Genomic DNA, 27,865 nt, shown 5'->3' on the forward strand with positions numbered 1-27,865 from the left:
CTCTTATAAAATTTACTGTAAGAATCAGTCATAATTTGAAAATGATGAAAGCGATCATAAAAATAACTCTAGGAAAATAAAACAGCCTGCAGTATCAATTTCTTAGCCCCACTTGTGTGCACAAAGCGGCAAAGTATGCACCCTAACAAGGGGTGCTTGTAGACAATGAAAACAGTTTTAAAACCAAACTGAAAATATTTCTCCTTAAAAACTCCTTCTCAATAGATAAATTTGTGAATAAATAATATTTGTGTGGGACAGGATTACAGTTCCATATACCAGAGTGATTGGACGGCTGAGTTCACACAGAGACCCAATCTCATGGGGTATAGCACAGAACCCACGTCCAGGGTTATGGATGGTGATCTCAATGGTAGCAGTGGTCCTGAAGGAAACTTCAGTACACCAAAGCTGGAAGATGAGGAGACCCTCCTTTCTGGGTATGAAATGAGACTGGAACCACTGCCCTGTGGTGGAATGGGAACTCCAAAGGTTAAGGGAGATAATCCTGACACATAAATCTTCAGAAGTGATAGGCCCAGTAAGTGGATTTCAGAACAAATGAAAGTGTTTTCACACCTCAATGAGGCCTTGGATGGAAACACTAATTTTCAAGATAATGACTCTAGCACTCCCTTTGGCAATGATACTAATGATGGTGCAACACCTGATACTACATCACAACCAAAGAGAACACACAAAACTCCATATGAGACTAAGATCAGATCTTTCACACTTAATATTCTGACACTAACTGGCGAAACAGAGAATGCCTAGAGTTGATGAAAATTATGAAAAATCAACATGCTCGGATTCAGAAAAACCACAAGGAAGGGGCAAGGATCAAAAGAACTTAGAGATGGATATCGTCTATTCTGGTCGAGAGGAGTCCAAGCAAAAAACCTCTCCATATTGGGCTAAAATTAAATCCTTTACAGAACATCAATAATGTTCAGTGCTATGCACCACCTAGACTGGTTGTGAAGAAGAAGAAAATGATTATTTTAAAAAAGGTCTTGGTGAAAGAGTAAAAGCGGAAGGAACGTTATCACAGTGATATGAATGCCAAAGTGGTGACTGCATTAGATGAATATGAGAGTATTCTGAGGTCACATGGATGATGTCCACAAAACCAACCAAAATAAGGAACTATACAGAACTGACTCAACTTGCAAGTCACTGAAGTGGCGACAAATTGAAAGACTTGCACCAGGCAGCTGAACAACCCCAGACAGAGTCTCCCAGGCAATAATGCCATAAAACCATTTACGTACTGAATCACTAAAAAAATAGGAAAGATTAGTTGCTACAGAAGAAAGAGGGAAGTGGCTGAACAAGTGGAGTAATGAAATGAAAGATGTTAATGGCAATAATAAAATGCTACATGGGATAAATAAAAATAGAAAAAGATATAAGGAACAGACCACCATGTGGCACAACATAACATGCTTGATTTCAATGGCTGCTGCACCACTCAGATCATCTGGATCCTCCCCTCCACCAATAGCTTTTCTGAACTGTGGAGAGCGGAGTTATCCTTACAACACATTCTTCGACCCTGAAATTATACCGGCCTTAACCTACAATAACCTACTGTCCCCACAACCTCCATTCAACAGTTTCCAGCCCTCTGTCCTATCACCTCCTCCCAACTCACATCCTCTTACCCTAACTGTGTGCAGCTCTCTGCCAACACAGCTATCACTCTTTCCCTCTGTCTGCTCCTTTGCTTTTTTCCACCCACTGCCTCCCTTCCCTCACAACCTCCTGATGTTGCACCTGGCAGCCCTGTCCTGCTACCTTCTAGTACTTGGATGCTCTACCAGATAGCACTCTTCTCTCCCCCCACCCATATCCAGTTATCCCTCCCACTTCCCTGCCCCTCTCCAGGTTACTGCTTTCGTTCACTGCAACAGTTTGAGTCTGGCCTGAGCAGCTAGAGATAGTGGTCACATGTGCGTGAGATGTTCCCTGCTTGAGTGGATGTGTGTGTGTTTTCATTTCTTTCCTGAAGAAGGCTTTGGCCAATAGCTCAGTGTGTAACTGTCTTTTCACTGTGCCTGTCTATAACTCCACATCATCTTTACAGTGAGTGGCAATCAATCTTTTTCATATTTGTTGACTCATCTAATGGGACAGATATTACTTGAAATGATGTATAATATGCCTGGAGATACATCAAAACTGGAATATTTGCCAGTTTTAATGAAATAACTACTGTAGATATGATCAAAGACAGGAGCTGCTGGGAAGCAGCCAATCTATGGACTCTTTTGTAAGACCTGGAAAAAAAGGAAGGTACCTGCTGATCAGAAAATAGGCAACACAATCACAGTTTTCAAGAGAAGTGAAAGAAAGAGATGTTGTGGCTACAGAGGTATCACCTGAATATCTCCAGTGGGTAAACATTGTGAAAGAATAATAGAGCATAAGATAAAACCCTTCATTCTTGGAATATTGGAATAATAGTACAGATTCAGGATAGAGAGTTCAACAACTGATTAAATTTTTGCTCTTCACCAATTAATGGAAAAATACTATAAATACAACCAGGACCCATGTTATCCTTTCTAGATATAAAGGAAGCATTTGATACTATGAACAGGTATATAAGATGGGGGAAACAGTGAAGAAAATTCAAATACAAGAGGACATGGTTCACAGGACCAAGAATATGTATGAAGATAAACTAAAACTAAAAACAAAACACTCACAAGAATGGCTGCAACTTTGGCATATGATTTGGGTTAAGGCAAGGTGAAGTTCTGCCTCCTCTTCTTTTCATTACTATAATGAATAAGATCCACAGAAGAGTATACCAAACCATTGGAGATGAATAAATGAAAACAAAGTTGCCTGGTGATGAAACCTGTCTATGAGGCAACTGTAAAACAAGACCCAATAAAAACTAGGTGGAAGCTGCAAAGTATATAGTCACATCTTCAGCCAGGAGAAAAGTGAGGTGATGATCATGAAAAGATAGGGCAACCAAAGGGACATGTTGAAATGGAGTGGAAACAGCTACAGGTGACCCATCATATCAAAAATCTTGGTGGCATTGCCTCTGATACTCGTTGAAAAGAGAATGAAATTACTCACAGAATTCAAACAAGTAGTAACTTCTATCAAACACTTAGAGAACACAAAAGCACCACAAAATGTAAGTGTCATCAACAAAACCAGTGGCGTAGGTGTGTGAAGCATGGGCCATGAGAAAAAAAGACATCAGCAGAATTCAGGCAGCTGAGATAAGGTTTGTTCATAGTCCCATTGCAAAAACACAGCAGGATAGAATCTGGAATGAGGACATCAAAAACAGGAAAAAGTTGTAAGATTACAAGACAAAATAACATCACAGTGACTCTCAGTAAGATGGTAACAGGCTATCAAGACTAATCTATGGTCTGAAACTCATAAATGAAAGACCAAGACAAGGATCACATCTCAGGTACAAAGATATGGTGAAGTCCAACACTGCAGAGAATGTACCTGGGACAACATCAAAGAAGGAGAGAAGTTCAAAGACTGTAATTAGTGAAGGGGCCTTCAGGGAAGGGAAAAATGTGATTTGTCTGCCAGTTCATATGTTTCTACCCCCACCCCCCACTACCCACTGCTAATGTATCTTCACTCACTGCAGCAGACAACTTCACGGATACAAAGAAGCAAGAGTTGCCTGTATGCAACACCAATCCAAATATTCCTAAAATGTAAGTGTTAATTCAAAAATGGGTCATAAAGGATAAGCACTGACATCCAGTAGCAACTGCTGCCTCATATAAAAGCAGCTTTCCTGTGACCATGTGTATATACCACTGTTATTACCATCATTCAGCAGTGCTGGAAGTTATAATTTAAAATCCATGCTTCAACTAGAAAATTATCTCTGGAGTTGTTGCTTTTGACACTTTTTTGTATATCTTCTTTGTGTTTTACAGTTTTGTTATGGTTCATGTAGAATATTACACATGTTCTGTGTTACATTCATTCTGCATGACAGGTAGATTGCTTTACTTAATTTCATACCATAACCACTTTTTATTTATGATAAAATTACAATAATCAGTAGTTCTGCTGTGGATCTGTTACAGTTTGCTATAGCAGGTAGTACATAATGTTACATTTGCAAAATCTTCTACTTTGCAGAATGACCTCTAGTATACCTGGAAGCTCTCACTTAACCTTACAATATCACATAGATATTGTGTCCCAAGCTGCACATAATTGATGGAACAGTCACTCTGACTACTCTAAACATTAGTCTACACTCACCACAGAGTTGTACCCACTTTACTTTCTTAACATGATAAACAGAAGCCTAAAGTTAATTTTAGTTCTGATACAACTTATGAGTAATGTTTTGTTGAGTGAGCCTATAAAGATACAAAGACCACAAAAGAGAAACATATAACTCTCCTCACCAGTACATATAATTAACAATTTTCTCAGTTTTTTGGGCACTGATCATATTCTTTTAAATATTGGAGCAGACACAAGAAAAATATCTTCTTACCTTCCTTTTCCTGCTTCACTGTAGTTTCTCCTGTAGCACTTAGACTTCTTTCTGTCATACTCATATTGACATCCTCATTTTGTGTTTCATTCTTTGTTTCATTTTTTATTATTTGATGAGTGCTTTCATTTCTAGGTGACTGTGAGTTGTCTTTATTGTTTTTCAAAACTGGAGTCTAAAAGTAAAACCATTATTTCAGTAAATTAGAAAATACATGAAAGGCGCCTGCGTGCGCACAAGCGCACACACAGTTTGTTGCGAAAGCTTGAATTTTGTGTGTATGTTTGTGTTTGTTTGTGTGTCTGTCGACCTGCCAGCACTTTCATTTGGTAAGTCACATCATCTTTGTTTTTAGATATATTTTTCCTACGTGGAATGTTTCCCTCTATTTTATATATATATATATATATATATATATATATATATATATATATAAAAAACAAAGATGATGTGACTTACCATACGAAAGTGCTGGCAGGTCGATAGAAACACAAACAAACAAACACACACATACACACAAAATTCTAGCTTTCACAACCAATGGTTGCTTCGTCAGGAAAGAGGGAAGGAGAGGGAAAGACGAAAGGATGTGGGTTTTAAGGGAGAGGGTAAGGAATCATTAAATCCCGGGAGCGGAAAGACTTACCTTAGGGGGCAAACAGGACAGGTATACACTCGCACACACACACACACATATCCATCCGCACATACACATACACATGTGCGAGTATATACCTGTCCTTTTTTCCCCCTAGGGCAAGTCTTTCCACTCCCGGGATTGGAATGACTCTTTACCCTCTCCCTTAAAACCCACATCCTTTTGTCTTTCCCTCTCCTTCCCTCTTTCCTGACGAAGCAACCATTGGTTGCGAAAGCTAGAATTTTGTGTGTATGTTTGTGTTTGTTTGTGTTTCTATCGACCTGCCAGTGCTTTCGTATGGTAAGTCACATCATCTTTGTTTTTAAATATATTTTTCCCGCGTGGAATGTTTCCCTCTATTTTTTATATATATAAAAAACAAAGATGATGTGACTTACCAAATGAAAGCGCTGGCATGTCAATAGACACACAAACAAACACAAACATACACACAAAATTTGCTTCATCAGGGAAGAGGGAAGGAGAGGGAAAGACGAAAGGATGTGGGTTTTAAGGGAGAGGGTAAGGAGTCGTTCCAATCACGGGAGCGGAAAGACTTACCTTAGGGGGAAAAAAGGACAGGTATACACTCGCACACACACCCAGGTGAACCTTCAGGGATGTGGAACAAGACACTGTATATATACATATGACATAGGCATTGTAGAAACTAATTCTGTATGCTGTATTAACAATAAACTATCATTACACTGCCTAATTCTACCCATGCTGATGTTATATAAATTTAATTGGATATATTAGTAAGGAAGCTGCTACTGTGAAAAAAGTGACCATCTCCTCAGTTTTACTATACAGCTGTTGTTTATTTGTCATTAGAAGCTTAATATTTACTCAATTACAATGGTATTTTTCAAAGAAAATAGTTACCTACATCTGGAAATATTCAGTCCTATTGACCGCACATTACTACTTGTCAAGCTTAGAATGAACACTATCCAGGACACTGAAGTTGCCGAAGTGGCATCTAACTGAAAGACTTGCACCAGGCCATTGAGCCATATGACATAACTATTTTTATTATTATTTACCTGACATGTTACTAGTTCTTGAACCTAGATATTCACATAAATTATTCAGAGGGTAGTTTATGGGGTATGTTTTTAGTTTTCTTTTCAGTTGGTAGGGGTTTCAGATTTCTTGGTTTATATTAGGTGGGATCTTGCTGAATACTTACATACGAAGGTACTTAACTCCACTCTGAAACTTTAGGCAAGGAGGTGAAGTCTATATGAAATATATTTTTGTCTTGTATTATGAATGCATATTACAGTTTAGTTGAAACCAGTTTCTATTATCTGCAACAAAAACCATTAAGGGGACCACACCATGGTTCAGGTCGAAAAAAAATCAATTTTCAGTTTTCATCATATTTCGATAGATTAAAGTTTTATTTAAGTACTCTGAAAAGGATTTCACTGAAAAAAATTATTTAAAGAGCATTTTCCTAACACGTGTGTTTATGTGCCACGTCCACTTTTCTGTCACCCACTTTTCTGCATGTATTTTAGATCTTTATATCCCCCTAAATTGCACGTTTGCGATTTTTTCTTACTCCTGAGTGTGTTGGCTATCCTTGGAATGCAATAGTCGGTATTCTTTTGTTTCTGGTGTTTCTAAAAAACACGTTTTCAAACACGCGGTTAGTTTTGTTCAAGTGTGATTGCGAGTAATTGTTATACTTACGTTTTTAGTGTTTGTTTACGCGTGTTTTGTTGTGTTTATTGAAGATGATGAAACGTAAAGGCATTTTCAAGAAATGTCAATTTAGAGGAAACAAGTTTAGAAAGCTTTCTGTACAAGAGGTGGTGCAAATACAATAGGAATCAGGCAACTGGAGAATCTTATTCTCACCAGCATTCTCTCCTTTCTGCTGTTATTACAGCAATTAAAGCTATTTTCAGAGACTTGGCTCATCCTGACCAAAGAAAATGTCTGCATGGGCAGACACAGAACCCAAATGAATGTTTCAACAGCATAATTTGGAACAGCCTTCCTAAAACTGTATTTGTAGGCATGCATACAATGAAACTAGGAGTTCATGATGCTGTTATTACATTCAATTGTGGTAATATTGGAAATTGTTGGGTACTGAAAAAGCTGGGAATTAATCCTGGTGAAAATATGATCACTGGGCTGCAACACTGCCATAAAATAAGGATAGCCGATGCAGACAGGTCTGCATCTAATATGGCCAAGAAATCAAGACAAACATCCAGGAAGGTGAAAAAGAAGCTGGAAGACCTGCTAGAGGCCAAAGAAGGGCCATCGTATGCAGCAGGACAGTTTTAATTAACTATAAATAACAAATTTCAAAAGTTTTTTCTTTAGAGTCAATTTTCTGCAAACTCAAATTTTCAGTACATATGCCCCATTATATCAGAAACTACCACAGATAAATGAATGAAATTTTCAGAGACTCTGCATAACATAAAAATCCACCTCTGGTAGTACATTCATTAACATTCGCCTATTAGGAAGTTTAAAAAAATATTTTCTGCAGAAAAAACTTAATATTTTTTGTTAATAAATTTAAAAAATATTTCTTAAAAACTATTAAATGGATAAAGTAGATTTTAGCACAGTTGACTCTATTAGAATTATGTAACATACAGTAAAAATATTAAGGTCCAGCATCAAATAGTTTTTTTCAGAAATTGGTCAAATACTTGCCTAAATTAACATGGGTTAGGTAGACAGGTGTGGTCCCCTTAAGGACTAACCATATTGGAAGTGATTGAAAGAATTAAAAGATCCTTAAAAGGGCTTCTGCAAGATGTATGGTGTGTCTAGTACTTTAAACAACATTCTTACTGCTCAGTTCTGCTGAATAAACACTCTGTTTACTGTAGGTGCACTGCCCCAAAAGATAATTCCATAAGTCAACAAGGAGCGAAAATGTGCTAATTAAGTCAACACAATGAGAGATATTTCTAAGGGCATAACATGTTGAACTGAGCTTTTTGGTTCATTTATCCATTTGTTGACTCCATTTTAACTTGTTATCCAGCTGAACCATCAGGAATTTTACACACTGTGCTTCATTCAGTGTGTGGCCATTAATGTGCGGCAGTACTTGTTAAGTGCCTCTCTGGCTTTCACAAAGGAATGCAAGATGGACATTATTGCTTGCTCGAAACTACACAATATGAGTCTTTGAGTCTTTGTGAGATTAAGCCTTCAACTGTTAGCTGTGTCTGCAAGAGCTGAGTTTGGATCCTTGATTAATACATTGTCTCATCAAGAAAGATTACAGTTTTTGAGCTAGTTGTCCTTTAAAGTTATTGGAATATCATTTTTACAGATCATAAACAGCAGTTACCCCAGTACCAATCCCTGTGGCACTCCACATGTTATGTTCCCCTCATTCTGAAGTTATTTTTATGCCTGAGGTACCACCTGTTAACAAGACACTCTGTTTTTTCTTATGGAAGTAATATCCCATTCATGCCTTATGAGTGTCATTAATGCCACAATACTTCAGTTTGCTCAGTAGAATTTTGTGATCCATACTGTCAATGGCTTTACAGAATATATTAGTAGGATAACCGTTCTTGTTTCGCTTTGCTAGCACTTCATTAGTAGTCTTTGTGAAAGCAGAATGGTGGAAGGAGTATATAGAGGGTCTATACAAGGGTGATGTACTTGAGGGCAATGTTATAGAAATGGAAGAGGATGTAGATGAAGATGAAGATGAAATGGGAGATATGATACTGTGTGTAGAGTATGATAGAGCACTGAAAGACCTAAGTCGAAACAAGGCCCCTGGAGTAGATAACATTCCATTAGAACTACTGACAGCTTTGGGAGAGCCAGTCCTGACAAACCTCTACCATCTGGTGAGCAAAATGTATGAGACAGGTGAAATACCCTCAGACTTCAAGAAGAATATAATACTTCCAATCCCAAAGAAAGCAGGCATTGACAGATGTGAAAATTACTGAACTATCAGTTTAATAAGTCACAGCTGCAAATACAAATCCAGATTCTTTACAGACTAATGGAAAAACTGGTAGAAGCCAACCTCGGGGAAGATCAGTTTGGATTCTGTAGAAATATGGGAACACATGAGGTAAAACTGACCCTACGACTTATTTTAGAAGCTAGATTAAGAAAAGGCAAACCTACATTTATAGAATTTGTAGATGTAGAGAAAGCTTTTGACAATGTTGACTGGAATACTCTCTTTCAAATTCTGAAGGTGGCAGGGGTAAAATACAGGGAGCAAAAGGCTATTTACAATTTGTACAGAAACCAGATGGCAGTTATTAGAGTCGAGGGACATGAAAGGAAGGCAGTGGTTGGGAAGGGAGTGAGACAGGGTTGTAGCCTCTCCCCGATGCTATTCAATCTGTATATTGAGCAAGCAGTAAAGGAAACAATAGAAAAATTCAGAGTAGGTATTAAAATCCATGGAGAAGAAATAAAAACTTTAAGGTTCGCCGATGACATTGTAATTCTGTCAGAGACAGCAAAGGACTTGGAAGAGCAGTTGAACGGAATGGACAGTGTCTTGAAAGGAGGATATAATATGAACATCAACAAAAGCAAAACGAGGATAATGGAATGTAGTCGAATTAAGTCAGGTGATGCTGAGGGAATTAGATTAGGAAATGAGACACTTAAAGTAGTAAAGGAGTTTTGCTATTTGGGGAGCAAAATAACTGATGATGGCCAAAGTAGAGAGGATATAAAATGTAGACTGGCAATGGCAAGGAAAGTGTTTCTGAAGAAGAGAAATTTATTAACATCGAGTATAGATTTAAATGTCAGGAAGTCGTTCCTGAAAATATTTGTATGGAGTGTAGCCATGTATGGAAGTGAAACATGGACGATAAATAGTTTGGACAAGAAGAGAACAGAAGCTTTCGAAATGTGGTGCTACAGAAGAATGCTGAAGATTAGATGGGTAGATCACATAACTAATGAGGAGGTACTGAATAGGATTGGGGAGAAGAGGAGTTTGTGGCACAACTTGACCAGAAGAAGGTATCGGTTGGTAGGACATATTCTGAGGCATCAAGGGATTACCAATTTAGTATTGGAGGGCAGTGTGGAGGGAAAAAATCGTAGAGGGAGACCAAGAGATGAATACACTAAGCAGATTCAGGACATGGCACAGGAAATCTCTTTGTGGTCTGGATTTGGGAGGTATTGCCCGTCTGTGAAGGCCTTTCAAGGGAGTTCTCATACTGCATGTCATCCATGGGACACTGTGCAGTATGGGAGTAATTTTTTGGTGTGAAAGGGATGGCTGCTGTTAAAATGTTGGTACTGTTGGTGGTTAGCAGCTTTTATGAGGACAGAGATGCAGATGGAGCCATCAGAGAGCTTGAGATCACTGTCCAGGAAAATGGCACATTATGACCAGGTGAATGGTTGGGTGACGTGTTGTACTTGTGGAGAAATTGTCAAGAATTTCTGCTCTTGTTGACCAACACCTCCAACCAATTACCTGAAACCTAGCCTCCCACATCAAACATATGAACCACTTCTTTTTCTAACTCTCCACCCACTGCTTTAACTCCTGGATCCCTACTCATCACTGCTGATGCTACCTCCATATAAACTATATCCCTCATGCCCATGGCCTTACCACTATCGAACACAACCTCTCCCAACAACCTTCACACTCCAAACCGACCATCTCATTCCTTATACACCTTACCAGCTATATCCTGACTCACAGTGCTTTTCCTATGAAGCGGAGATATTCAAACAAATCTGTGGCACAGCCATGAGCATCTGCGTGGCACCCTCCTATGTCAGCCTGTTTATGCGCCATCTGGGGGAAACCTTTCTAACTCCCAACCCCTAGTCTAGTTCAGGTTCACTGATGATACCTTCATGATCTGGACCCAAGGCCAAGACACCCTATTGCATTCCTACACAACCTCAATACCTTCTCTCTGAACCACTTCACCTGATCCCCCTCTACCCAACTATCTCAAAGGCTGAAACTAATTGTACACCGCACCAAAACCGAGGTTTTGCACATTGTTAAAACTTGCAGCAATAGATTCTACTGACTGCAACTGTCTTGCATCTTTTTTGAAAATAAAATGATGGATTTTTTTAATGAGTCCTATGACTGGTTTTATGTGTTCCGCATTGAATTCTTGTATTGTGCCAGTCTCTTCATGTTAGAATAGCACTTGCAACCAACATCCTAAATTATTTGTGCTATCTTCCCCTAAAGCTTTTACCCACTACAAATCCCTCAAGTACAATGGAAGTTAGTCCTTGATGTCTTAACACATATTCTATCATCCTGTCCCTGTCAATGTTTTCCATGAGTATCTCTTCTGATGAGAATTTCCACATTTCTTATCAGTCCACTTAATCTTTAACATCCTTCTACAGCACCACATCTCAGGTGATACTTCAATTCTCTCATTTTCTGGTTTTCCCACAGTCCCCGATTCATTTCCATACAATTACGTGTTCCAAATGTTCATTCTCAGAAATTACTTCCTAAAATTAGGTCCTATATTTGATACTTCCAGTGAGAAATTCCCTCTTTGCCTGTACTAACCTGCTCTTTATGTTATTCCGTTCAACACACCCTACAATTCTTTTTCAGTGTCGCTGAGGATGGCAACGTCATCAGCAAATCTTATCTCTGATATCTTTTCACCCTGAATTTTAATCCTACTCCTTGAGCTTTCTTTTATTTCTGTCATTGCTCCTTTGATATATAGGTTGAACAGTAGGAGCAAAAGACTGCATCAATTTCTTACACCCTATTTAACCCAAATACTTCAATCCTAGTCTTCCATTCTTATTGTTCCGTCTTGGTTCTTGTCTGTATTGTATATTATCTGTCTTTCCCTATAGTTTACTTCCATTTTTCTCAGAATTTTGAATCTTGTATGATTTTACATTGTCAAATGCTTTTTCGAAGTGACAAATACTATGAGCCCTTCTTGATTTCTTTTAAAGTCTTGCTTCCACCATCAATAGCAAGATCAGAACTGACTCTCCAATGCCCCTGCCTTTTCAAAATACAAACTGATAATCTAATAGTCTCAGACTTAACTTTATCTCGAGCAATGTGTGGCTGCTATTTTCCTGAAAAACCAATGCTGTGTTTCTAGGTACATAAATTCTTTACATCAACTTGAACAGTCATTTGGTTGTCACTTCCCCCTATGAAGTAGAAATTCTGAATTAATGTTATCCCTACCTTGCACCACATCTGACTGCTTGCTTTCCAAAGCTCTCTTGGATCCCATATGTCTTCCATATTGACCCGCATTCTTCTATCATGCTATCAGACAATTCCTTTTCCTTGTAAAGACATTCAGTATACTTTTTGCAACATCTGCTCTCTGTCCTTCGCATTTAACACAGGATTCCTGTTATTCTCTTAACACTGATGTCTTTTCTTTCAATTTCACCAAAGGTTGTTTGGACATTTCTGCATGCTGAAGCATTCCTTCCAACAACCTCTTCCTTAATTGATTTCTTAGAATTTTTCCTTTGGCACTTTTACCTTGACTTCCCCGCATTTTCTATTTATTTCATTCCTATGTGACATATGTCTTCTCCTGAATATTTCCTAACTTCCTTCATCTGTTGATCAATAGAAGTTATTTCTTCTATTACCTAAGGTTTCTTCACAGTTACCTTCCTTGTGCCAATATTTGTCTATCCGGCTTCCGAAATTGCCCTTTTGAAATGTTTCCATTCCTCTTCAACTGAGCTGACTATTCAGGAATTCATTACTGTAGTATCTACATCCCCAGAGAACTTCAAATATATCTCAGCATTCCTCACTACTACAGTATCCCATTTCTTTCCTCACTACTCTCCCAGGCAATTCTCTTAAACTTCAATGCAGTCTTCATAGTTACTAAATTTTAGTCTGGTCCTGGGTACACCTTACAATCCACTCACTGATTTTGGAATCTCTGTTTGACAGTAATTTAATCCAGCTCGAATCTTCCCCTGTCACAAGGCCTTTTCCAAATAAGCTTGAACCCCTTTAAATTTTGAGCATTGTATTCACTATTACTAATTGAAATTTACTGCAAAACTCGATTAGTCTTTCTCTTCTCACATTCCAACTACCGAGTCCATATCCTCCCCTAACTCTGTCTTCTATTCCTTCCCCTTCTATAGTATTTCAGCCCCCTATGATTACTAGATTTTCGTCTCTCTTTACATACTGAATTACACATTGAATATGCTTCATATTCTGCTTGTGATGTCGGCACGTATATCTAAACTGTATTTGTTGGTGCTGGTTTCCTGTTGATTCTGGTGAGAGTAATATTGTCACTGAACAGTTCACAGTAATCTACTCTTTGCCCTACCTTCCTACCAAAGCTTCTTTACCACTTTTGGATTTATTTCACTCTCTGACTCACACAATGTCACCCTTTCCTTAGTTACTCAATCTTTTTATCATCATCACCTCCCCCTTGTCATTTCCCTCCCAAAGATCTGAATAGGGGGCTATTGCAGAGATCACCATGACATATTATCCAGAGTTATCTCCCCCCCCCCCCCCCCCCCCCCGCAGGGAAGGAATAATACTTCCAAAAGCTAGGATAATTTCTTGTACTTTTATGTGTATTATTGGCATTACTAAGAATTTCACCTCCTGAAGGTAAGCTCTGGCCAACTATCCTCATTCAAAATTTTATAGTTTTCTCAAATGAATGTTAGTTTTGATAAACTAATTAACTCAGATTATAATAGAAGGGCTGCCATGTGAATTAAAAACTAATCAGATTCAAAAGACGTCTATAATGCTATGTGATGCAATCAGCAAAATCCGATCACCACATGTATTTGCAGAAATAATTACTGATTTTTTGTGTCACAGACATTTATCAGTTTAAACTGTCTCTCATTTTTCTCTAAAAATAATGACTACTTTTACTGTTAAATATTTTGTAGACACAGGTGACTGAGCGAATGCAAGATTTTTGTCAACATATGTATCCTCCAAAAATTCACAGAACAGCTTTTTCACATGACTGTTGACTAAAATGAAACAAACTGCAAAATTTATGCTGCCTGGTTAGAAAATAACAAAATAATAAAAATACTACATTTGAGATACAAAAGGTCAATACTTACATCACCTGAAGCTCCACCCTGCGAAAGAAGACGTTCCTGGTAGTGTCCCTTGACATGACTAAGCACTAGTTCACGGCTTGCATCACTGTAAGAAATAAATATTTTAGATCAAATCCTTCCATACACTATGATGACGGCACTTAATAAACTATGAGGGTAATTCAATATGTGTTTAGAAAATCCAAGAGATGGCGCTCGTAGTATCAAAATAGTTTGCTGGCAATAAGTGTCATCTGTTGTTAGAAGGCAGACAAAGTTGCAGGTGTTCAGGACATCTGGTGGAATTGACCAGCCCCAAATGATTGACAAAATCCATGATTGATGAATCAAAGTAAACAAAATAATTGAGGCCACAGGGTTATCACAAGATCCAGTGTTTTCAATTTTGCACAAAAAATTGGGTGTGACAAAATCTCAGAAAAATGGGGGCTGCATTTTCTCTCAAAGGAGAATAAAGAAAACAATGTGGTGAATGTTGATGCTGTTTTGGCATTTTCCGTCAAAGTCCTGCCTGGTTACTGCATTGCCACATAAAACGGTGAAACGTGGGTACACTACTACACTCCAGAGTCTAAGGAACAATCAAAACAGCGGGTTTTTGAAGGCAAATTGGCTCCAGAGAAAGAAAAGAAGGTGAAACTGACCGCCAAGATGATGGCCATAGTGTTTTGGGATGCATGCAGAATCACACCCACATTGGTTACTTAGTAAAGGGAGAAACAATAACCGATGAGTATTATGCATCATTATTTTTCCGGTTGGTGACAAAATCCAGGAAAAACATACTCATTTGAAAATAGAAAAGATTCTCTTTCATTACAACAATGCACAGGTGCCCACCCACGCAGTTTCAATGGCCAAAATTATGAAATTAAAGGTTAAATTATTGCACTAACCACCATATTCACCACATGTGGTGCCCATTGACTTTTTTTCCTCCCCCAAACTTGGGAAAAAAAAAAAAAAAATGGATCGGCAGATGATGGTTCCCATTTGAACGAACAAGGACGTCATCAATAGATGCCTATTTTACAGACCTCCCAAAACTTTATTTTTTGATTGGCTTAAAAATTTGGAGCAACAATTCAAAAAGTATATGGAGTCGAAAGGCGATTACGTTGGAAAGTAAAAATAATGTTTCCTGGAATAATTCGCTTTTCTATCTTTCTCTAAGGACTCGTTGAACGATCCTTGTAGCATTATGTTAACATAAGTAGACTGAAATTCTAACAATTATCAGGCTCTTCACTGGTTACTGAAACTTTGTGAGGAATGGCCTTCTGGAGAAAAAAAAAAAAAAAAAAAAAAAAAAAACACACACACACAATATGCAGAGGTGCTTTACAGAACACTTATCCATTTTATTGCACCAGCAGTAATTAAAGTCTACAGCTTTATAAAATGCTCTTAACAAAATGCAGTCTTACCGGAAATTGCATTTCTTGCACTTCCACAATGTTCTCTTGACTTCAACCGGGGGCTTATCCGTAAGAGCAGCATCAGATGCTGATCTTTTTTGGCCAGATATTGTTTTCTGTACCACTGGTTCTTGAGACTGTACTTGTGATGGTACTGACGAGATCATAGAATGTGCAGCACGGAGGGGTGGAGGTGGGCGAAGTGGACCAGGAGGGACACCACATACCCCATCTGCTGGTGGTGTAGGAGCACGCATGAGACGAGGTGGTGTTGGCAGCAGTCTTTGTTGATCGGTGGCAGATGGAAGATATTCACGCATTCTCAGTGCTGTTAGATACTTGTTATACTTGCTATAATTCCGTCGACCTGTTTCATCTGTCATCAAGACTTTCGCGTCTGCATGATTCTTGTCACGGACTACTTTCAGTCTAATATGTTTTGTAATATCCCATCTCCAGTTTGAGCGATAAGCACACAGTGAGCATTCAAATGGTTTCTTGTTGAGATGTCCAACAATATGAACGTGGAATCGAGATGCTGTGGATGCCCAGAAAGTGCAGTGTGGGCATTTGAATACCTGTTTGAGAAAGCAAAGGCTTTAATTACATTTTTGTTGCTGTAATATAAGTACGATTCTGATCCTAAATTATTTTTCAGATCATCAAAGATGATTGGTTTACGTATGATATTACATAAATATCCTGTCATTTTGAAATATTAGAAGAACAGATATAATTTACCACAGAAGAACAGATATAATTTAACACAGAACACCTACAAAATGCATATTTCCAGAACTGATTTCTGTCCAATAGTTTACGAACTACAATTAGTATTTGGATCACTAATAAGAACAGAACATCTGATCTAGTGCTGCACTGGTTCTTTGTCTATTGTAATCAAGCACTGTTATTTCTGTGGTTCCTTTGAAATGGAGATATTGGAAATTTTGATTCCATGATTTAACCCTCGAAAAGGAAGGAAGGAGTATTACAGTTTAACATCCTATTGGCAATGAGGTCATTAGAGATGGAGCACAAGCTCAGGTTAATGAATTAAGGGGAAGGAAATTGGCCGTGCCTGTCAAGCGAACTTACAGATGAACAGCTAATCAAGGTACCGTATTTTTATGCCACCCTAAGTACCAACTTCATTATTTCAAAATTTAATGTAAATGTTTTTCTCAAAATAAAATGCACACACCTACAAATATAGGTCTGAAACAAATATATGAATAAATATATAATGAAGATATAAATCACTGTCAATTAGAAGCTAAACATTTTTAGTACCAGCACATAATCAACTATAAAAGCTATGAGAGATTTTTCATTAGATTAAAAACCACAAGGGTGTTTATAACAAAATTATGTTACCCTTAAACTAATCTCCTTATTTCTCTTGTAAAAAGGATCTCATGGCTATGAAAATAAACGTAGTTCTGAAGTACAGGGTGTCCAAAACCCAAGTTTCATTTCAAAACACTGTAGAAAGAGAACCACTGTTCAGAATGATGTCAACGTTGAACAGCATATTATTGATGCTGGGGGGAAATCTCATGGGGGGAAAAATTAAAATAAATTTGACCAATAGATTCTGCTGTAAGCGTTAGGATATGAGCACAAACGCATTCACGGCACACAACTGTTCCTCAGTTTGTGTCCGTGATGCCCAACTAAACTGTTCTATAAGGATTGCAGACTGCTGGTAAAGTTCTTTTAAAAGAATGGTGACTGTGTGCCAGTAGCCCTACAAAAGTTCTGGACAGTCAAGGGTATGAAATAAGGCATTGGTTTGATGTCTGCTATCGGTTTGGAGAAAATTATTACAAAATTCAAAAAGACAGGTTCCTTTCAAGTGCAATGTGGCAGAGGGAGAAAAGCAGTTGATCTGATGTCTGTTGAAGGTCTGACTACAGTATTGCAGATAGGACTGATCAGTGGCATGCATGCATGGAGAAAGGCCTGAACATTGGACATGTCGGCAAGTACGGTGTGTAAAATCCTACGTAACATCCTGCATTGCTATCCATACAAAATTACTCATGTTCAGGAGTTTCTCCCTGCTGACTACACGCAACAAGCGGCTACACGGGTAGCAGGGGTTGTGTGGCGTGGGCTGGGCGGTTTTTTAGGTTAGATGGCCTTGGGCAAGTACAGAAAGGGCAACAGCTTCAACGGGTGCGGGGCAAAGTCAGGACATGCGGGGACCAAGCAGCAATCGGTATTGTAATTGTCAACTGTCGAAGCCGCGTTGGTAAAGTACCAGAACTTCAAGCGCTGATAGAAAGCACCGAAGCTGAAATCGTTATAGGTACAGAAAGCTGGCTGAAGCCAGAGATAAATTCTGCCGAAATTTTTACAAAGGTACAGACGGTGTTTAGAAAGGATAGATTGCATGCAACCAGTGGTGGAGTGTTCGTCGCTGTTAGTAGTAGTTTATCCTGTAGTGAAGTAGAAGTGGATAGTTCCTGTGAATTATTATGGGTGGAGGTTACACTCAACAACCGAACTAGGTTAATAATTGGCTCCTTTTACCGACCTCCTGACTCAGCAGCATTAGTGGCAGAACAACTGAGAGAAAATTTGGAATACATTTCACATAAATTTTCTCAGCATGTTATAGTCTTAGGTGGAGATTTCAATTTACCAGATATAGACTGGGACACTCAGATGTTTAGGACGGGTGGTAGGGACAGAGCATCGAGTGACATTATACTGAGTGCACTATACGAAAATTACCTCGAGCAATTAAACAGAGAACCGACTCGTGGAGATAACATCTTGGACCTACTGATAACAAACAGACCCGAACTTTTCGACTCTGTATGTGCAGAACAGGGAATCAGTGATCATAAGGCCGTTGCAGCATCCCTGAATATGGAAGTTAATAGGAATATAAAAAAGGGAGGAAGGTTTATCTGTTTAGCAAGAGTGATAGAAGGCAGATTTCAGACTACCTAACAGATCAAAACGAAAATTTCTGTTCCGACACTGACAATGTTGAGTGTTTATGGAAAAAGTTCAAGGCAATCATAAAATGCGTTTTAGACAGGTACGTGCCGAGTAAAACTGCGAGGGACGGGAAAAACCCACCATGGTAGAACAACAAAGTTAGGAAACTACTGCGAAAGCAAAGAGAGCTCCACTCCAAGTTTAAATGCAGCCAAAACCTCTCAGACAAACAGAAGCTAAACGATGTCAAAGTTAGCGTATGGAGGACTATGCGTGAAGCGTTCAGTGAATTCGAAAGTAAAATTCTATGTACCGACTTGACAGAAAATCCTAGGAAGTTCTGGTCTTACGTCAAATCAGTAAGTGGCTCGAAACAGCATATCCAGACACTCTGGGATGATGATGGCATTGAAACAGAGGATGACACGCGTAAAGCTGAAATACTAAACACCTTTTTCCAAAGCTGTTTCACAGAGGAAGACCGCACTGCAGTTCCTTCTCTAAATCCTCGCACAAACGAAAAAATGGCTGACATCGAAATAAGTGTCCAAGGAATAGAAAAGCAACTGGAATCACTCAATAGAGGAAAGTCCACTGGACCTGACGGGATACCTATTCGATTCTACACAGAGTATGCGAAAGAACTTGCCCCCCTTCTAACAGCCGTGTACCGCAAGTCTCTAGAGGAACAGAGGGTTCCAAATGATTGGAAAAGAGCACAGATAGTCCCAGTCTTCAAGAAGGGTCGTCGAGCAGATGCGCAAAACTATAGACCTATATCTCTGACGTCGATCTGTTGTAGAATTTTAGAACATGTTTTTTGCTCGAGTATCATGTCGTTTTTGGAAACCCAGAATCTACTATGTAGGAATCAACATGGATTCCGGAAACAGCGATCGTGTGAGACCCAACTCGCTTTATTTGTTCATGAGACCCAGAAAATATTAGATACAGGCTCCCAGGTAGATGCTATTTTTCTTGACTTCCGGAAGGCGTTCGATACAGTTCCGCACTGTCGCCTGATAAACAAAGTAAGAGCCTACGGAATATCAGACCATCTGTGTGGCTGGATTGAAGAGTTTTTAGCAAACAGAACACAGCATGTTGTTATCAATGGAGAGACGTCTACAGACGTTAAAGTAACCTCTGGCGTGCCACAGGGGAGTGTTATGGGACCATTGCTTTTCACAATATATATAAATGACCTAGTAGATAGAGTCGGAAGTTCCATGCGGCTTTTCGCGGATGATGCTGTAGTATACAGAGAAGTTGCAGCATTAGAAAATTGTAGCGAAATGCAGGAAGATCTGCACCGGATAGGCACTTGGTGCAGGGAGTGGCAACTGACCCTTAACATAGAGAAATGTAATGTATTGCGAATACATAGAAAGAAGGATCCTTTATTGTATGATTATATGATAGCGGAAAAAACACTGGTAGCAGTTACTTCTGTAAAATATCTGGGAGTATGCGTGCGGAACGATTTGAAGTGGAATGATCATATAAAATTAATTGTTGGTAAGGCGGGTACCAGGTTGAGATTCATTGGGAGAGTCCTTAGAAAACGTAGTCCATCAACAAAGGAGGTGGCTTACAAAACACTTGTTCGACCTATACTTGAGTATTGCTCAACAGTGTGGGATCCGTACCAGATCGGTCTGACGGAGGAGATAGAGAAGATCCAAAGAAGAGCGGCGCGTTTCGTCACAGGGTTATTTGGTAACCGTGATAGCGTTACGGAGATGTTTAATATACTCAAGTGGCAGTCTCTGGAAGAGAGGCGCTCTGCATCGCGGTGTAGCTTGCTCGCCAGGTTTCGAGAGGGTGCGTTTTTGGATGAGGTATCGAATATATTGCTTCCCCCTACTTATACCTCCCGAGGAGATCACGAATGTAAAATTAGAGAGATTAGAGCGCGCACGGAGGCTTTCAGACAGTCGTTCTTCCCGCGAACCATACGCGGCTGGAACAGGAAAGGGAGGTAATGACAGTGGCACGTAAAGTGCCCTCCGCCACACACCGTTGGGTGGCTTGCGGAGTATAAATGTAGATGTAGATGTAGATGAACTGACAGCAAACCAAATGTTCACTCTGGAATTTCTTACTTACATGGGAGTGAAGAATGAATGGCCATGGAACATTCTCTGGAGACACAAAGCCCATTTCCATCTCACAGGACAAGTCAAAACACAGAATTGCAGAATGTGGGCAACGGAAAACCTGCATGCACGTCAACTGGTACCACTTCATTCTGGAAAGGTGACTGAGTATTTTTCAAGACATACATGGATACTTAAGTGCTTGGCAAAGGGTTCATTGAACCAACTTCACAATAATTCCCTATTCTTTCAATCTCCAACAGTACGCAGAAAGAAAGAACACCTATAGCTTTCCGTGCAAGCTCAGATTTCCCTTATTTCGCTTTGATGATCATTTCTCCGCATGTAGGTCGGCATCAACAACATATTTTCACATTCAAAGGAGAAAGTTGGTCATTGAAATTTCATGAAAAGATTCAACCGAAACAAAAAACACCTTTATTTTAATGATCTCCAACCCAAATCTTGTATCATGTCAGTGACACTCTCTCCCCTATTTCTCAATAATACGAAACATGCTGCCCTTCTTTGGACTTTCTCTCTGTACCCTATTAATGCTACCTGGTAAGGTTCCCACAACACGCAGCAGTACTCCGAAAGAGGACAGACATTTGCAGTGTAGGCCTTCCCCACAACACTTTCTACACATCCTTTCCAATTTCAGTTGTTTGTAATTGTAATTTTTAGGAATTTTGTTGAATTTACAGCCTTTAAATCTGACTTATTTATTGTGGAATTGCAAATTAATGGATTCCTTTTAGCACTCGTGTGGGTGACATCACACATTGCACACCAATGTCATTCCATCCCTTCCACAGTGTTGATGTGTGGGTGGGATCTTTTTTATGCAAGATGGCTCTCCTCTACACATGGCACAGCCAATGCTACAGAGGCCTTTTGGAAAGGCTAGAATTATCAGCCATCATTTTGCTACTGATCTTAACCTGTATGACTTCTGGCTGTGGGACTATCTGAAAGATGTTGTCTTCAATGCTCCAATTACAAATGTAGCTGAGTCGAAGGTATGATTTGCACATCATACTCTGAACATGACCCCTGAGACACTCGGATCTTTTGTGGAACAGGCTGTTACTTAATTTCAACTTGTGACACAGATGGGTGGATAGCATACTGAAGATTCCTTGTGCCAGTCTCACAGCAATTAGAAAATTATGTCATTTTGCTTTGTATTTGGTTACTGGCCCCAGTACAATTAAAAACCAACTGTGCTACACCTGTTGCCTGCCAAACTTATGCAGTCATGCACACTGAACAGTATGGATGGTGTAATGCACAACTCAAATCACAGCCATCCTATTGTGATTCAGCTGTCACTTGTAGCTGACTGAATTTACTTTAAGACTCTTAAAGTGCCATTTATTGGTAAAATTTTCATTAATATTTTTTTGTTCCATGACATTTCTCCCTGTGTCAATAATATGCTGTTCAAATTTCACGTCATTCTGATCAGTGATTCTCTTTCTATAGTGTTTTGAAACTGAGACTTTATTATGGACACCCTGTACCATTAATAACTTGATATATACTATTTCTTCATAGTTTTCTGCCTTAGTTGTGCTCACATTTGAGTTAATAGTGACCAGCTTTTAATGTATTTGCCTATTTTCAAACTATTACTCAAGCCATTCTCATTTGATTAATGAAATAATTTCATAAATAATATAATGTTTATACATTTTGAGGAGTTCTCAACAGTTCAGTAAAATTATAACTAATAGCATAAGGGAGGTTTAAGGACTGTAAAATTCACAAAATGAATATTACAATGCAATAAACTTCAAGATCTCTCTCTCTCTCTCTCTCTCTCTCTCTCTCTCTCTCTCTCTCTCTGTGTGTGTGTGTGTGTGTGTGTGTGTGTGTGTGTGAATTTTCATATTCTTTAAAGAAACATTTTTATTGGAATGCAGAAAATCTTGGCAAATTAAAACCATACACCCTCAAGATTCATAATAATAGTACAAAGCATATAAACAACATACCCTTTTAACAACAGTATATGTACCAGGAGTCGCAGCTGAGTCACTGTTGCCTGCTGGAGTCCCATCATCACTTGTGTTACTTACAGCCCCATAACCAGGAGCAGTCTCAAACCCAACGAGGCCTACTTCATTGTCAGATGGTTTGCAGCCTCCATTAAGTTGTAGACAGCTCTCAGTTTCATTATCAACTGACATATTTTCTTGTTCCTGCATTTCATCTGATGGGAGCTGACTATTCTGGTCACTCTCCATATCTTGACCAAATTCATTCCATACAAATACTTTGTTTACCATGGGATGTGCTGTTTCTTGTTTGTCAATGTACGGTTCATTCAGCGTAAGTTCTCCATTCGTTTCACATACATCATCAGATATTTCAAGATTTATATCACTGGACCCTTTTGTGTATCTGTTTGCTTCTGTACATGACTGCAGATGAATGACCAAGTCAGCACTTGTTTTGCAGCGCTGTCTGCAATGCTGGCATCTAGTTGACGAGAGCTCTGTACCACTCAGTATAGTGGATGAATTGCCTCCCACACACAATGTTCTGTTACTTCCTAAGTTGTGTTGTTTCTCATGTCTAACAAATTCTGAAAGACATTTGCACTCGTAGTTGCAGAATGTGCACACTAAACTAGAGGAATCACCTGGACCAATTAATAATTTCTCTTTAATTTGATCCAAAAATGAAGAACTTTTCTTTTTCATTGTACCCACAGGTGACGATTCAAATTTCAGGTCATTAAGTGACTCCGAAAAACAGTTATTATTTCTTAATTCTATACTGTGTGGTTCACTCCACATAGTATTGTGTGATTCATCCATCCATGGCTTACTTTTTTCTTCTCCTGAAACTGTGAATGCATTTTCATCACCTATTACAGATGCAAAATCTCTAAGAGAGCTATTTGCACATGATTTTGCACATATTTCATTTAAATCCTTTTCACTCAGTGAATTTTCTGATAAAGGTGACACTCCAGGTTTAAAGCTTGTGCTAAAGTCTCTAGCACGGATGGTTGGTATTTTCAGAATGGGTACTGGCTTTGATGCACTTGGCACTGATGCCCTTGGCTGTATGGGTATCAAGTTAGGTATTGGTCGAGGAAATTTTTTGGGTGGTGTCAATTTTGTGAGAACTCCATGGACTTTGCTTTCATGGCGAGCCATTTCACTGCCCCAGGCAGCTTTGAAATTACAGCTCTTACATTTCAATGTTTTTATGTACACATTGCCATTTTTATGATGAATTATATCATCTGGGTGTATAAAATCAGCCTGAAAATCATGGCGTTCACTGTGTTCTTGGGTTGATATGACTTTACTTTTCTTTGCGGTAACTTTAATTTTTGGTGATCTTTTTATTATTCCACTTGAGGGAACTTTACTGCTGCCTATGCATTTGTCACTGATGCTGTGATCAAAAGATGAATGCAGTTCTGGAGTACTCGTACCAAGGACTGGGTTGAATGGTGAAACCTGTAGAAGGAACATAATGGTAAAAATAATTTAATAGTTTTATATTATAAAATTAAAACTATACATATACACAACTGTCTACTCATAAAATTATAAACTAGTGAATTTAACTAACAATTGGATTGACTAATAAAATGTTATTTTGATTAATGGCAGAGAATATTTTCACAACAACAAATACTTGTAAAGTACGTAAATTTAAAAAAATGTCTTAGTCTACAAAGTGCATAAAGAAAATGAGATAGGATGGTATCACTGCATCATATGAGGATATGGCAAAAGGTGATTACCACTGATAGTAATTAACAGCATACAACACAAAAAAGCCAAATAAATGTAAATGACACTCACAGTTGCTCCGAAAACCATTTCCAACACATATATGACACAAGAACAAAGAAATTTCATTTTGCCATCTCATAGAATAGAAACTCTACTCCCATGTCCTCAATACACAGCAATGAAAATTAATAATATATTAAAAATGAAAATTTTCACATTATGGAACTAGGTTTACTGGGGACAAAATTATGCACCATCCTAGTGCAAAAATTTTGTCACACTCAAGGAATTTTTAAATTATGATGAAGATTTCTTTGTAGAATAATGAAACAAATTTGTAATGATTTTTGTAAATTAAGATTAATTTTTTGTCACATTGCATGTAACTCTGTCACATTATTTATACTGTTGTGTCTCCGGTATTTTAAATCAATGATATATGTATGTACATTGTGAGATAGTAAAATTTTGATTCTGGCTTTTTTTGGTTATTTATATAATTTTTTCATTGCAACTAATATTAATACAAACACTAAGGTGATGCTACCCTTCTTCAAGCTGTTGCAGTTCACCTTTTCCTTCCCCATCTGACTTTTTCCCTCTGTACCATTTATGTCCCTCCGTCATTCGATGTCAGCAGGGCAGACTTCCTTCAGCTTATTGGGCAGCTAACTCCCCCATTTTTGCTGCTCAGCGACTTATATGCGCATCATCCCCTTTCAGTTTCTCCCAGGACCTGTCAGAGCAATGCCCTCATTCACTTCCTAAGAACACTACTCCAGCCTCACTCTATCGCCTTCAGTACATCCGGTGACACAGTCTTTTCAATTGTGTCCTCTGCTCAGATTCTCTCAGCACCCTTCAAAGTCTATGTATGCTGTACACTGTCCATCCCTTAGTGCAGCGGGCCCAGGAAAACTGTCACTTGCTCACTCTTGGTGGAGACAGTGTGATGTTTTTGTGGGTTCCTGGTCATGTCGGTCTGCCAGGAAACAAGGCTGCTGACGCTGCTGCCAAGGCTGCAGTCCCTCAGCCCGCTAGTTCCTATATTCCCTCTGATGATCTCTGTGTTGCCATCTGTCAGGAGGTTGTGTCCCTTTGGCATCACCAATGGTCCTCCCTTCATGGTAATAAGCTCTGGCTTATTAAGCCTCTCCCAGCAACTTGGACGACCTCCTCTCGGCCCTCCTGCCGGTACGAGGTCATTTTAACTAGGCTGCGTATTGGGCCCTGCCTATTTGGCCATTGTCATTTGATAAGTGGTGCTACCCCACCACTTTGTTCGCATTGCGCCCAAGTTTTAACTGTCCACCACTTCCTGATGGAATGCCCTCTTTTTTAACCATTTACGTTCCCGCTTGGGTTTGTTGTATAAGTTATTGGCCATTGTAGCAAATAAGACACAGGCTGTCGACCACGTTTTACTTTTTATCCACCCAAGCAATATGGAGAAGGTCATTTAATTTTTAGTTTTGGATCTCCGTTTCTGTATGGTGTCTTTTTTAGCCCTTTTTCCATGTGCCTGTTTTTAGCTGTCTTCTATTATGTCAATTGGGATTGATGTATAGTCGTTTTTTAACTCCTCTCTGTCTTCATGTTCTATAGTTTTGACTTGGGCGCGTATGACCCCAGTTGTTTTTTGCAACCTAATGCAAAACAAAACCAAAACTAAGGTGATGCCCCTATAAATCCCAGTATTCATCCAAACAATGTGGAAAATGGCCAATAAATTCTGTCCAAATTAATAACTGTGTCAGGCTATTTTGACCTGATTGAAAAATTACAACATTTTTCAGCAGTTCACCTAAAAACTACACTTAATATTGGTTATTAATTTATTTTTATTCTCATTTTCTCATTAAAATTGAATTTTATGTTGCATTAACTGATGTAAAGGCATCATAGTTTTTATTAGACCCACTTTTTTTGTGTCCATAATAGCTTTACAAGGTGAAACAAATTGCGTTTAGTCTGTATACGACAATTATCAAGAATATGCAGCAAATAAATTTTGTAACAAAGCTCAAAGGAATCTAAAAATATCTGAAGATAAGGCAACAATGAGTTTTGAAGGAAGGTGGACCTTGGCGCTCCAATCTTCCCAGATGTCACCAGATGGTGCTAATGTACTGGGCAGCACAGACTTACTATCAGAGAGCTAGCACACAGTGTCAATTTACAGACAAGTACTATCCATTAAGATCATAAGTGTTAATTAAACTGCAACTCTGCAAAAGCCCAGGATATTATTAACTTAGCGAACTAATTGTAGCATTGTCACCAAAAGTTATCAGTGATCTGAGAACATTCAAACTATTTTATTCCCAGTTTTTGTCACAATGTGTTAAAAGTCTAGATAATTAAATATGTTTAGTGAAGAATTTCTTTTAACCTGTGCAATAAAAGTAAAAGTGATGATGTGTTTATGACTCGTACGTGTCTTATATGTTTATTGGCAGTAGTAAACTAGAGGTAAGTACTGGCCAGCAAACCTGTCTTATAATCTATTATAAATCATAAACAGGCAGACAACTGTGCCACAAAAGAGTAACCACAGTACTTCAGTTTTCTGCTTCTCTGTGACATCTACATGTTACTATGACATCTACACGTTACTACAAAGGGCTGAAGAAAAAATTTAATTCTCTAGACTTTTAAAAAATTGTGACCAAAAACTGTAACTAAAGGATTTTCGATTAACTAAGTGTATGGGCCAGGCATATTGAAAGGACAAACTGTGCAGCAATGTCATTTAAATAATAAAAAAGATCTTTTTTATTATTTAATTTATTTATATTATATTATTTTAATTTATTTTCTGCTGGTCTGTAGAACAGCTACATTCTGAAGTGACAACAGATCACATCCTGAGAACTGCTGGTAATATTAATCACTATACATTACTGAAAAGAAATGGAACAATGAACTTACAAGGATTAAGCAATATCCTTTGTAGACAGATTGCATATTCCCAGTTCTTGTCAATGAACTAATAGCCAACAGCTATACCTATGATTATGCCTACGTGATCACTCCACTCCATGTCCCAACAAATTGTCACAGCCAGATATTTGTATGAACTGAATGATCCCAACTATGCCTCACTGATACTGAAGTTTTAGGATACGACATTTCCATGTTTTGTGACGTTCACAATTTTACATTTATGAACATTTAAAATAAATTGCCAATCTTAGGACCACTTGGAAATCTTATTAAGACATGTCTGGATACTTGTGAAGCCTCTTTCAGATACTACTTCATTATAGATAACTGCATTGTGTGCAAAAATGTCTGAGGTTAATCCTAAGATTGTCTACCATGTCATAAAAATAGGATCCCAACACACTTCCCTGGGGCACAACTGT

The 27,865-nt window shown here is 38.5% G+C and overlaps 1 protein-coding gene across 1 annotated transcript in view; it reads right to left on the reverse strand.

Moving 5' to 3' along the window:
* The window catches only part of LOC124775827, a 77,953-nt gene that overhangs the window by 26,823 nt on the left and 23,265 nt on the right, over positions 1–27,865 (reverse strand). Inside the window, exons 5-8 of the mRNA XM_047250661.1 lie at positions 22,734–24,215; positions 15,689–16,257; positions 14,262–14,346; positions 4,514–4,688 (exon numbers count right to left, since the gene is read on the reverse strand). Coding sequence (XP_047106617.1) covers positions 4,514–4,688; positions 14,262–14,346; positions 15,689–16,257; positions 22,734–24,215 — 2,311 coding nt within the window. The remainder of the gene's footprint in view (positions 1–4,513; positions 4,689–14,261; positions 14,347–15,688; positions 16,258–22,733; positions 24,216–27,865) is intronic.

This window comes from Schistocerca piceifrons, chromosome 2 (assembly GCF_021461385.2).
Source record: "Schistocerca piceifrons isolate TAMUIC-IGC-003096 chromosome 2, iqSchPice1.1, whole genome shotgun sequence".
Lineage (NCBI taxonomy): Eukaryota > Metazoa > Arthropoda > Insecta > Orthoptera > Acrididae > Schistocerca > Schistocerca piceifrons.